Source organism: Mytilus californianus, unplaced genomic scaffold (assembly GCF_021869535.1).
Source record: "Mytilus californianus isolate M0D057914Y unplaced genomic scaffold, xbMytCali1.0.p SCAF_15, whole genome shotgun sequence".
In the NCBI taxonomy this organism is placed as follows: domain Eukaryota; kingdom Metazoa; phylum Mollusca; class Bivalvia; order Mytilida; family Mytilidae; genus Mytilus; species Mytilus californianus.
Window position 1 is genome coordinate 3836909 of NW_026262637.1, and position 14168 is coordinate 3851076.

Genomic DNA, 14168 nt, shown 5'->3' on the forward strand with positions numbered 1-14168 from the left:
CCACATCATCAGATCACTGAATAGAAATTACAACGACAATTATCTTTGAAATCAAATATTTTTTCCAGTAATGCTTTACTGTCATTTCAACTTGTGCACTTCATTATCTGTTTCAATTAACCCAATTTAAGATTCAATTAAGACTGATTTTATAGTGCTACCTCTAACATCTACCATTAAATTAAAGATCCTTTGAGGTAAATGAAAAGCTTGATGACTTTGGATATTTATCAAAAATCATTATGATAAGCAACAGATCAAGCCAAAATTGATTCAAGTGGCAGATTAATTTCAGACCAATACAATATTAACAAATTCATCTACATTTGACCTGTTATTACTGACCAATAAACATATTTACACTTTTGGTATCTAGCTGAATTTTGTCTCCGAATGACCTTAGATCTGTCTCCGAATAACCTTCTGACGTCAAGCAACAATCACTTTTTAATTATGACATCAAATGTTTTTAAATTATGATGTCAGATTTTGCGGGAACTTGTGTGATTTTAAGTAATGGTGGACAAATTTGCATACAAATGTAAATACGTCTATTAAAGTTATCACTTTCAGCCTTAGAACATCTGTTGGGTTTCTGGACCTGAATTAACAACAGTCAAAGAAAACCATTTCTGAGTTTCTGTATAGGATTATCTGTGTGCCAATATGAAGTGGAATGTTGAAAGTCCAAGAATCAATAAGTCTTAATACCTTCAGTCAATAGATAGCTTTGTCACCAGGATTTATATCCATTGTCTGAGAAATGATCAGAACAGCATGATAACTCAATCTTTACAAAGACACTTTATGTACTGAAGTAATGAGAATATTTACAGAAAACCATATTAATATTTCATCTGATGTTCTGAAGGAGATTTCATGACAGACAATAAAAAACAGTAAAATGTAATTAAGTCTGCACAATCAAGTTATCTGTAATTTGTTTTCATATAGATCTTTAAAGTAAATAAGTTAGTCTGTTACAAATTATGTGACTTTTCATAATCTTATTAAATCTGTAAGACAATGTTCAACTAAGTAAGTCTTTAAGACAATGTTCAACTTAGTTCTTCTGTAAGGCCATTAGTCACCTTAGTGAGTCCATAAGGCCAACTCATCTTAGTGAGTCCTAAGACCAAGTCATCTAAGTGAGACAATAAGACCAAGTCATCTTAGTGAGTCCTTTAGACCAAGTCATCTTAGTGAGTCCATAAGGCCAACTCATCTTAGTGAGTGCATAAGACCAAGTCATCTTAGTGACTTCACAAGACCAAGTCATCTTAGTGAGTCCATAAGGCCAACTCATCTTAGCGAGTCCATAAGACCAAGTCATCTTAGTGAGACAATAAGGTCAACTCATCTTAGTGAGTCCATAAGACCAAGTCATCTTAGTGAGCCCGTGAGACCAAGTCATCTTAGTGAGACAATAATACCAAGTCATCTTAGTGAGTCCATAAGACTAAGTCATCTTAGTGAGACAATAAGACCAAGTCATCTTAGTGAGACAATAAGACCAAGTCATCTTAGTGAGATAATAAGACCAAGTCATCTTAGTGAGACAATAAGACCAAGTCATCTTAGTGAGTCCGTAAGACCAAGTCATCTTAGTGAGTCCATAAGGCCAACTCATTTTAGTGAGACAATAAGACCAAGTCATCTTAGTGAGTCCGTAAGACCAAGTCATCTAAGTGAGACAATAAGGCCAACTCATCTTAGTGAGTCCGTAAGACCAAGTCATCTTAGTGAGTCCATACGGCCAACTCATCTTAGTGAGTCCATAAGACCAAGTCATCTTAGTGACTTCACAAGACCAAGTCATCTTAGTGAGTCCGTAAGACCAAGTCATCTTAGTGAGTCCATAAGACCAAGTCATCTAAGTGAGTCCACAAGACCAACTCATCTTAGTGACTTCACAAGACCAAGTCATCTTAGTGACTTCACAAGACCAAGTCATCTTAGTGACTTCACAAGACCAAGTCATCTTAGTGACTTCACAAGACCAAGTCATCTTTGTGACTTGATAAGACCAAGTCATATTATTGAATCCATAAGACATAGTCATTTTAGTGACTTGATAATACCAAGTCATCTTTGGGACTTGATAAGACCAAGTCATCTTAGTGAGTCCATAAGACCGAGTCATCTTACTGAGACAATAAGGCCAAGTCATCTTCATGAGTCCATAAGACCGAGTTATCTTAACGAGTCCATAAAACCAGTCATCATGTAAATCCAAGTCATCTTAATGAGTCTGTAAGGTCAAGTCATTTTATGAGTCTGTAAGGTCAAGTCATCTTGATTAGTCTGTAGAGCCAAGTCATCTTAATGAATCTATAAGGCCTAGCCATCTTAATAAGTCTAAGAACTGTCAGTATATCTGTATGACAAAGTAATATTTCTAGTGTGTTCATGTACATCATATTAAGTCTTTTGTCCACACCATCTTATAATTAGTAAGACCTTAAGTCATCTAAGTCATTCACTTTATGCAAGTTATATAACATGTTCTTAGTAAGTCTATACATCTAGAAAATAAACATTATGTAAGCAAAATATCTGTCTTTACAATTTTTTTCAATAAGTCATTAGAACATTTCCGTATACCAGACTAAGTAATCTGTGTAAGTAAATAATTTAGCAAACCTAATACTGAGAACAATTTTGTTGTTAAATTTAACACTCCTATATCTAACAATACAATTAGAGTCCAACATGCAACTTGACAATATATCAAATGTAATTATTGACAGACTCTTCATTTCATTATATAATCACTACAATTATAGTTTTTTCCAAGATGGAATACTAGAGACTTCAAGTAACCTGAATTTGTCAACTTGTAATCCTCCAGAGAAATTTGTTATCAGTAACATGGTGTTACATTCAGGCCAAGTTTACTTTTATTTGATATAATGTTTAAAAGGAGATGATATTTTTCCTTGCAAAAAATAGTTCCAATATATCTATTATCATTTATTAATAAGCACTTTTTGACATATGACCCAATGGCTTAGGAAGAATTCAAAAAACATTTATAAGACTGAATTATAATAATTTTTCCTAAAGCTGTCAGAAATAACTTTGAAAAAGGCCATTATGACAAGTCAAATGATATATTTTAAACTTTAACAAGTACTGGTAACTTATCCCAGCATTGTTAAGTTACTTGTTACTTTTAAGTATGAAATAATCCATGGATAGTAATTGATAAAATATATTTGTTAATCTATAAACAAAAAAGACATTTGATAAATGAATGCTTTGGACTGATTTTATAAAAAAATATATATTTATTAAGTAATTTTCAAATAGGCTTTTGATAAAATTTAAATTTAACAGACTGGTTTAAAACAAAATGAATAAAAAATCTACTACTCGAAACGAGTTTATTAAAGTGCTTCAAATTCTTGAATCAAGTTTTCATGTAGTGTAATAGCATTTTGTTTTGTTTATCATTGTGTATGTATAAATATATCATGTAGATGTAGAAGGCCATGGGGTGGATTAACTGTTTTGTTATCTGTGTTACCTTCTGAAAATAAAGAATTTATTATTATCATATCCAGTAAAAATGACAAAATACATTTGTTATCAAGTTTTTATCACATTTTTTGTGCTAAGTGTTTTTACTTTTTACGAATGACCAGGACAGGAATCATGTATTTAGTAAAATTCAAGATGGTTATGGCATATTTGTATTGTTTCAGTTTTTAATATATGTTGACCTCTCATAATAATTTACAAGAAACACTATATCTAGGAACTAACTTAGATCATTTTAAATCAATACATCAGTACTAAATTATAAAACTCTGGCTTTTAAATCAAAATTTTATACAAGATTTTACTTTAAATGATACCGAAATAATCAATTGTATACCGCTGTCATTAATAATATCAACAATCATGATAATCATACAATTGAGTTTGTCAATAAACAATTAATATGATTAAAAATCAATGAAATACTACTGGGAAGATATATATAACAATTGAGTGTGATGTACAAGGATGAGGTCAAGGTTTTATACTCATATAAATAATTGAAATCCACACCCCTTTTCATGACCCCCCATTTAAAGGAAATACCTGTTTATCACCCACTCAATTAAAGAAAATACCAGTATATTGTCAAGATTTACCTGTCTACAGTAAATTATGCTATGAACATTCTCAGGTAGTGTTTCAAATGTAAATTTCATCAATAGTTTAGGAAGAGTTGCAATTACAAACCACATGGACATACAGATGGCTGGACAGAACGATTCCTAAATAGCCCCAAAATAATTTGTTTACCCGGGTATAATTCATTTTTATCAAAATTAATTACTGCAGGTTCCTCTGTAAGTCATGCCGACATTCCGTGCAAAAGGTTTTGCTTTTTGATAAAAAAGAAAACAAATCAAAGATGAAACACCTGCTCCTAGAACTGCTGGTACCTACGGTTATCCAAATTTGTTTTTTCTGCTCCATTCCAGAAATTTATTTAACATATATTAATTACCAATTATAATGATGTTCATTCCTTATAAAATTCTTTTCAAGAATAAAATTTAAAAAAAAAACATGCAAGGCGTGTTAAGACACATTCTTCATTTTACATCCTGGTACTACTGATGGCAGTTGATGCAGTTGTCTGTATATATATACAATGAAAAATGACGTTTATAAATGCTCAAGAGTACTTTATTATCAGGATAATTTGTAACATAAAATCAATTGTTTTCTACAGAGTCATAAAATCTTATATTCATCTGAAAAGAGTGAGTTTTGAAGTTAAGCTGAATTTATGAAGATTAAATGATAACAAAATTCTTTTAATGCACTTTGAATAATCACATATACTGGCTTCTGATTCATTTATCTGAAACAGTGATGATTTTCGATGTTTGATTTATTATCATGATATAGTTAACATTCTTATCTTCCCCAAAATATATAAATTTAAAATGTTTTATAATGTACAAAAAATATAAAGGGAATTACAAAAATATTTAACATCTACTGCAAACTTCACCAATTACGAACAGCCAACTTGTCAATAAAGAAAACACACAACAATTATCATATTTACTTTTTAGCCATACATGGTAAAGACACACAAAAAAATTACGCTGACCATCAAAAGTAATGCAACAATGGATATTATTTCACTAGACATCTCCCAAATAAAAAATGTCAAGATTGAACATTCTATTTTTCAAATAGGGTTAAAAAATAGCAGCAAGATTGAAGGAAAAGGGGTAGACAGGACTAAACACAAAACCAAGTATCCATGAAAATAACTTGGTTCAAAGTACAATGTATTTACCTTGGGTTTCCTTTCTGAATGTTTTAGAATAATAATAATTCTGTCATGTTATACTCTATACTCATTTTAGAATACCAGTAGGCATTATATTTGTGATTGCAAGCGCTCATTTTCATTTCATATGCTATACTCATTTTAGCATAGCAGAAGGCATTATATTTGTGAATGCAAGCACTCAATTTCATGTCATACGCTATACTCATTTTAGCATACTAGTAGGCATTATATTTGTCAATGCTAGCGTTCATGCCATACTCTATGCTCATTTTAGCATACCAGTAGGCGTTATATTTGTCAATGCTAGTGTTCATGCCATACTCTATGCTCATTTTAGCATACCAGTAGGCGTTATATTTGTCAATGCTAGTGCTCAGTTTCAAGAAGAAAGAAGAAGAAGAAATTGGGTGACTTAATTAGCAAAACATGCAAAAAGCATGTCTTAATTTGTATAATGTTTTTTTATTACAATCAACCTAAGTATAATACTTACAATAGCTTCTGGTCTAAGACTAACATCTTTTAATTCTACTTTTCCTACAAAAAATAAAAATGAAATATTAAGTACATCAAATCGTTTTTCAGTACTTTGACTTTTAGGAGACAAACAGGTGTCCAAGAAGATAGAACTATACCTTTAATATGAATAACAAGAGACAGAAACCCCAAAACATACCAAAACCAAACGTCATCTAAATGTAACAATTAGTCTTCAACAACAAAGAAGTGTCGATACAATATGTCAAGATAATAAAATGACCAGGGGTCTAGGTCAAATACATCTAACTTAAGGTAGATTCATGGTATACCGCCATCTTGGATTGTACAATCGCAGTACAAAATCGGTCTAGTTTTTTGCCCAAATCTGCAAATTTGGAGACAGATTTGCAATTTGATAGTTAGACTGTTTATTTATATAAAGAAAACTTTTTTTATGCACACAAATGTGTTTTTTCATGAACAATCTAACCAAATTTAAGCAATTTTCAACGATTCATAGCTTGCAAAATAGCACGGTGACCCATACTTTTTATTATATTTTTGAAAAAAGCATAGTAAAATCTTCATTTTGGCAAATTATAAGAAAATTCTGTCTCAAAAAATATATACTTATGATCTACCTTAAGACTATCTAAGATTTGCCATCAATTTTTTTTTCAAAATAATGAACAGTAAGACCATTATCTTGAAACAAGCATTCTGTGAGTATTGCATGGCAATACATAGTCCCCTACCAGTTAAAAATTCATTGTACTGGAACAAAATGCTAACTTGATCTATAACTTGTCATGGTGTAAACTATATAACAAATATCAAGTCAATATCTTCAAGCATGACGAAAAAAAGTGTGGAAAACTTATTATTTAAGTGAATTTCTAAGTCCAAGGACCATAGCTCTGCACAAAATCATCAGAAAGGAAATTCTAACTTGATCTGATACTTGTCATGATAAAACTATATACCAATTATCAAATCCATATCTTCAGGTGAAATTATCAAATCCATATCTTCAAGTGACGAAAAAAGTGCGGAAAACTAATTATTTGAGTGAAGTTTGTAATTCCAAGGTCCAAAACTCTGCACAAAATCATCAGACCGGAACAAAATTTGAACTTTGTCTGTAACTTGTCATGATAAAACTATATACCAATTATCAAATCAATATCTTCAAGCATGACGAACAAGTCAAACTGCGAGCTACTGCTCACTGATGATACCCCCGCCCAAATATTTGACGGTAAAAAGGAAGTTGTTGAGTGATGAATCTGAAAATGCATCACACGGTATAGCTGACTTATATAAACCCTGAAACCAAATTTCAGAAATCCTTATGATGTAGTTCCTGAGAAAAATGCAACGAAAAATATTCATGGGACGGACAGACGGACGGATGGACAGACAAAGGTAAAACAGTATACCCCCCCCTTTTTTAAAGCGGGGGTATAAAAAAAGTGCAGAAAACTGATATGCCGGACTGATGGATGGACAGACAGACAGACAGAGTGCAAACCTAAAGTCCCCTTCGATTTCGTCGGTAGGGGACTAATTATATACACATGATTCAAATTATACTGTCACCATGGTGATAAACAGATGTTGTATGACAAATTTTATGACCAATGGGCCTTTTTTTTACATTCTCTTCTTAACAAAACTATTCTTAACTTGAACAATTAATTCTTCCGATGAATCATGATTATGAACACAAAAGTTTATCCCACCTGAAGAGTCTATATAAGGTGTTGGTTATGCACTGGTGACTTGTCTACATCCTCGTCCTTCAGTCTTTGTTGGATTGCTGACTTAATAGCAATCATAATGTATCAATAGCGAAGTCTTTTAATTTTTGTAAGTACTGTTTGCATTTGTTAAAGGCCTACAAATAATGTTGTACTTATCTCATAAAATTATTATTTTGTCCATCATAAAATTATGTAAGTTATTATAATTATTTCTTATAGATCTATTATCAATAGATCATTTTCATGTTACCAACTTTTTGACTCAGGATTTTACAATTTTCAACAGGTTTCCTTTTCTGTGGAAGGACATGTTGGTTCTTGGTCGAGTAGGAGCAACTAAAAGAAGTAAAATCAAGCTTACTATCGCTGCAAACCTTCATTACAAACTTAATTTTTGCTACTTATAGATTGACATATATATATTTATACCTTGTAAAAGACTGTATTCTATTTTATCTTTGTCATAATCCAAATATTTTCCTAAATATGTTTTAATGATCTCATCCAGTTTGTTCTTGATCATGCTGAAGTTAAAGGTCTCTTGACCCAATATATTAAGTTGTCAACATGGGCACTGAAAAATAAAATAAATATATATGATTATTTATACATACAATGAATATAATTGGAAATTTCAGAATCTAACGAATAATAGGCAATTTCATTGTGTAAACCCCTTAAATTAACTTTAATTCGCATTTTGGTTCAATTTCAAATTTTTAGGACCCTTTAGTCTTACTGTTAACCATTTTGTTTTCTGTGTAATGTTAGATACAATGTAATAATCTAGCACTTGTTTTATTCTTTGTCAGGTTATGTTGTTGTAGTACATTTTTAGTCTGGGCCTTGGTTCTGTATAATTTCAATAACTATGTTGATGTAGTTAATTTTGTGTCATGTGAGACACAATGTTGTTGTTGTAGTCTAGTCATTATTATGGTCTGTGTCATGTTAGTTACAATGTTGATGCTGTAGTCTAGTCATTAGTTTAGTCTGTGTCATGTTACTTACAATGTTGTTGGTGTAGTCTAGTCATTAGTTTAGTCTGTGTCATGTTAGTTACAATGTTGTTGTTGTAGTCTAGTCATTAGTTTATTCTGTGTCATGTTAGTTGCAATGTTGTTGTTGTAGTCTAGTCATTAGTTTATTCTGTGTCATGTTAGTTACAGTTGTTGTTGTAGTCTAGTCATAATTTTAGTCTGTGTCATGTTAGTGACAATGTTGATGCTGAAGTCTAGTCATTAGTTAATTCTGTGTCATGTTAGTTACACTGTTGTTGTTGTAGTCTAGTCATAAGTTTAGTCTGTGTCATGTTAGTTACAATGTTATTGTTGTAGTCTAGTCATAAGTTTAGTCTGTTTCATGTTAGATACAATGTTAATGCTGTAGTCTAGTCATTAGTTTAGTCTGTGTAATGTTAGTTACAATGTTGATGCTGTAGTCTAGTCATTAGTTTTTTCGGTGTCATGTCAGTTACAATGTTGTTGTTGTAGTCTAGTCATAAGTTTAGTCTGTCTCATGTTAGTGACAATGTTGTTGTTGTAGTCTAGTTAATGGCTATTCTGTGTCATGTTAGATACAATGGTGTTGCTTTTGTCTAGTCATTTATTTATTCTTTGTCTAGTCATTCATTTATACTGTGTCATGTTATATGATTTCAAAGCAATGTTGATGTGTTAATCTGTTTCTTGATTTATTTTGTCATATCAGAAACATACTTGTTAACCTTAATACACCAGAATTCTTATTTATAAACAAACAGGAGTATTATACATGCATAACTATAGAAAGATTGCATCTCATTATTTATAAACAAACATTACATAAGTTATATGTTTGGAGTATTTGTTATCTATTTTTTATACAATTCACTGCAATGTTATCTTTTATAAACAAATTACTGCAATGTTATCTTTTATAAACAAATAACTGTATATTTGTTATTTATAAACATAAACTGTTGACACACAGATATGACTTGTACTTCTGGAGTTTTGATAGTAAAATTAAATTGTTGAAATAAAAATGGCAATATTTTAACATATGCAATGTAAACTTTGGAAAACACTAAATTTGTGTTAACAACATAAACTTGATTGACTGACAAAAAATCAATGTCAGATAAATATGATTACAAATAACTATTATACACAAAATTCTTAGGGAAAGTAAATTATGTACATTGATGCAAGCTTACACATGCATTGAAGGTTTTGATCATTATTTTCATAATGGTATTTCAGAGCATTTTTAAAGCATTTGTATGCAAATATCTGTGCAAATGTGATTTATTTTTATTCAATCAATAGATTGTCGCTAATTAACCTTACAGAACATGTCACTGATTGCTATGTTGTTAAAATGTATGACATATGTATGCTTAGCCAATTTAATTATTATGAAAAACACAGATCTTCATCAAATAGGCACATTCTGTAGTAGAGAATTGATAAGAAGTAGTGGATTCGTAAACGATAATCAACGAGCGACTTTAGTCGCAAGTTGATTATCGTTTCCGAATCCACTACTTCTTATCAATTCTCTAGCTTAACCCATTTCTAGTAAAACGACTGTCTGTTTTACGTTTTGACAATGAATCAACAATATTTCATAAAAAAAGTTTGGTATTTTGTCTTTTTTATTCTATAATAGCTGGAAATGAATATATCCACACGGTTCGCATCTATATTTAGACATTTGACAAGTTAACATAAGTTTAATATAACTTAAATGGGGTGTTAGCTCCCCTTTTTAATACCAGATTTTATTTTTGTATATACATATTTCATTTAATCTTTAATCATTACAAATTATTTAAATTAAATAGATTTTGGTATATTTAATTTATTCAAAAAGACATATATTGATATACAGAATTTATTCATCTTGTTTTGAAAAGTTAAAAAATTTTAATTACCAAAATTTAGAATCTTCAAAATTTATATATATAATATTTAGCAACGTGAATTGGTATAATGAAATCGTAACACCATTATGTCGTTCTTAGTCAATTAAATATTAATAGCGTATATGCCATAAATCTGCCATTTCATAATTCATATTGCTGTTTAAAGTATTAAAATTATGCGCTTACGATTTAAATTGAACAATTATATTTAAATTTTGTTTAAACTGTTTCCGTTTCATTTAAGTTAAGATTATTTTAGCGTTATTACATTTGGCATATATCGTTCACCGGTCAGTAAAATAGTTTTATCTGTGGTACGCATTCTGAATCCACATCAGAATTGCTCTTGCTACGGATGTACAATGAATAATTATGTTGATTTCATAAACTTACCATCAAGCTGTTCATAGCCGTGATAGTCTAGTCGTTGATAACGAATGTCATAACGGTGATATTAACAGTGCAAAGTTCGAACCTTGTACCCGGAATGAATTTTTTTCATTGTAATTTTTTTTTCTGGACCAAAATATTGTTTTAATCCTAGAACATGTAGAAGTATCATATATTTCATTTTCATATAATGGCGATGATTTTGTTTCTGTTTTTATTGTCAAAGAAGTAGTTTTAACCCATTTCTTAAAAAAAAATAACACCCAAAATAAAACAAATTGAATAAACATGAACAAACCAAGATATATATATATCATTAGATTACAAAAGCGAATTATCAATGAGACAGAAATACAGTTAAATGACATGTATTGACAAGTAAGCGCTTTAAGAGTACTATTTATATAATGATAGTTGTCAGCCATCGTGGTCTAGTGGTATCATGCATAGACTGAAGACTGTATTGATTACGAAGAAAATACGCGCGGGTTCGAATCCTACACATGCCACTCGTTTTTGAGAGGATAAAAGATCGTAAGTTAAAAGTTTAAAGTTATAATATAAGTTCTCTTAAGTTAATACTATGGTCAGTGGATTCTTGAAAAATAATCTACAGTCAGAACAATAGACTGACGTCAGAGAAATGGGTTAATATGATATGTAACACAAAAGACAGATTTTATAAACAAGGTTTATTCCACCTTCATTTAACACATCAATTCCATGTATACTCGATAATTAACAGTATAATGTATGAAACGTTTAAACAGTGAAAAATCTGCGAATATGCAGGGAAATTTATCAAAAAACATTGAAAATAAAACACATGCGAAAAAAAATGTGATGTATGGTATAAAACATTTCATAAATTTTTTTTTACATGTACAGGTTACAAACAAACTACAAGTGCAAATGTATATATTGTTGCAAATTAACCAACAATAAAATTTTTACACTCAAGTCATGCCTAACAAACAGTCATCTGTTTTTAAACAAGTATTTATTATATACTAAACAGCGTTCTCCCCACAAATTTCATATAGCATCCTGGTAAACAGGGAATTTTAAAATACCATCTTATTTCTACCATTACCATGATGATAAAAGGCCCTGGGGAGAATACTCAGTACTAGACACTGCTAAAAGATGTTATATATTTACTTGTATAATAAATTTGTCAGATTTAAATTTTCTTGTCAATGCTTGATTCCCCTTGCACTTCTTCAAAATTAAACGTATGTGTAATTTTCTTATAACACCTGGAATTCTCAATTTTTGGAAAGTCAAAACAATGCCTCAAACAAATTTTTCATGAAACACTAAAGCATGTTAAATAATTAACCTTTTATTATTTAGAGTTGAAACTATTATCTAAAAAAACTTTCAAAAAATATAACTCTATATATAGCTACTGCACATAGATGTTAAGTAACTGGGCTAGGCAATTTAAAATCCTGCCTTGAATATATAAATAGGCAGTTAAAAATAACAAATCTGAATAACTATGGGAGACAACTCTACCTCCAAAATAAGCAACATGTACCAGTATATATAATTAAATTTTACATCATGTCTTACCACTGACTGTATAAATAAGTTTCCAATCATTTATTGTGAAACAGTTTGATTTAAAACTTGTAATTGCCGATGCTCCCTAACTTAAGTCTGATCTAGCTCTTTATCTCCAGAGTTTAGACAAGGTGCATATATAAATTCATCAGACATTTAATACTGATATATAATGCCATTTATATCAAATACTTGTTACAGATAATCTGATTCAATACATATATCCTCATCTCATGGGTTTTTGTGCTATCAAGAATGCATTGTGACATCACAATTTCCATTTAAAAAGCATGCATAGTACGAATTCATATGACGTACGAAAAACATATGATCTGACCGTATTTGTATTCAAAATAAATTTTTCATAGCTGAACATTTGAAAATGCACATTATATTTGGAAAGTAATATGCAATTTTCTTGACTGCTGCTCAACTGCTTGTAGAAAAGATGGAAATTATAAAAGGCATGCAAATACACAGTTAAAAGTCTGACGAATTGCAAGTTGGATTACTTAATTAAATGGTTATTTACTTGGCCTGGGGTTACATGTTTAATTTGTCATTCCTATGCGAAAAAAAGAAGATTCAAAATTTACATTGACATGTTCATGATGTAGTGTTATATGTTTCTGAAGCTCCCAAATCTGGGGGTGAGGAGTTTTTTGTAATGGGTGTGGGTATAAGTAGCTGGAATAGGTCACTATTCCAAGTTTCATAATGTATAACAATTAAGGTTAAGAAACTGTTGTTAAATATCTCAAAAGCATCAATCTGAAATGTTTTGTATTTCTTAAAGATGCAAATTAATCAGTCATACTAAATTGCATCAGATATTTGACAAATTGTTGTTTTTACTCTCTATGAAATATATTTTTTCTTATTGCAAAATTTACAATTACATTTAGGAAATGGTTGCATTTGGACACAGCTTTTTGCATGAAACAATTGCACAAGGCAATATTTGGCCACAATGCATGTGTCATGTGTATGTTAAGAAAAACATTTTGTAGGTATGCGTAACCTGCCAACTTTTCAAAATCTCCACGGGGGATTTTAAGCGCAAGGGGACCTAATGCTCCTCTTATATTGTCATAAGTGTTTATAATCTACTACTATATTGTTTAAATCAGTATGTATGTGCTTAAATACCCTTTTTACTCATTTGAATGACTGTTTTGAGACGTTCAGTTCATAAAAGAATTTCAAAATTTAGGTCAACTCCTCTCATGGGGGATATTCCTCATAAATTGGGATAATTGGCAGGTCTGGTTATGACCATTAGGATTATCTGATACAATGCCATAATGATTAAATGTTTATTCAACATTTTAAGGGAAAAAATATGCACTGCAATCTGCATCATTCATGCATATATTGTTTTCCTCGTCTCAATTAATGTGCTGCAATATCCATTTGCAACTGCAGCAAATAATTAAAATTGTTATTTAGTGTGAATCTTAACAACTTAGAAATGTTTTTTTCTTTTTGCAAAATTTTGGCATCGTAGATGAATACAGCAACCCCTTCAACTGAGTCTGAGGTCTCTGTCCGTCTGGAAACCAAACAGACATTTATAATGATTTTATAGATTATGCAGAATGAGCCAAAACATATGGTGATTTTAAAATAATAACATTATACCCTTTTATACTGTTACCTGCATAAACCTAAACGTTGATAAGGTGCTTCTTTTCATAACACTCAAAACGAAACCACACTTATAATCATCTGCTAAATTTGGCAGTCACGT

The 14168-nt window shown here is 30.6% G+C and overlaps 1 protein-coding gene across 8 annotated transcripts in view; it reads right to left on the minus strand.

The window, feature by feature from the left end:
* Nucleotides 1-14167, minus strand: part of LOC127725225 (intermembrane lipid transfer protein VPS13C-like) — a 144021-nt gene extending 129854 nt beyond the window's left edge. For all 8 annotated transcript variants that reach the window (XM_052232080.1, XM_052232084.1, XM_052232083.1 and 5 more), the window contains exons 1-3: nucleotides 14076-14167; nucleotides 7981-8125; nucleotides 5802-5845 (exon numbers count right to left, since the gene is read on the minus strand). In XM_052232080.1, the coding sequence (XP_052088040.1) occupies nucleotides 5802-5845; nucleotides 7981-8074 (138 nt within the window). In that variant the 5' untranslated portion in view covers nucleotides 8075-8125; nucleotides 14076-14167. The remainder of the gene's footprint in view (nucleotides 1-5801; nucleotides 5846-7980; nucleotides 8126-14075) is intronic.
* Between the last annotated feature and the right edge of the window lies 1 nt (nucleotide 14168).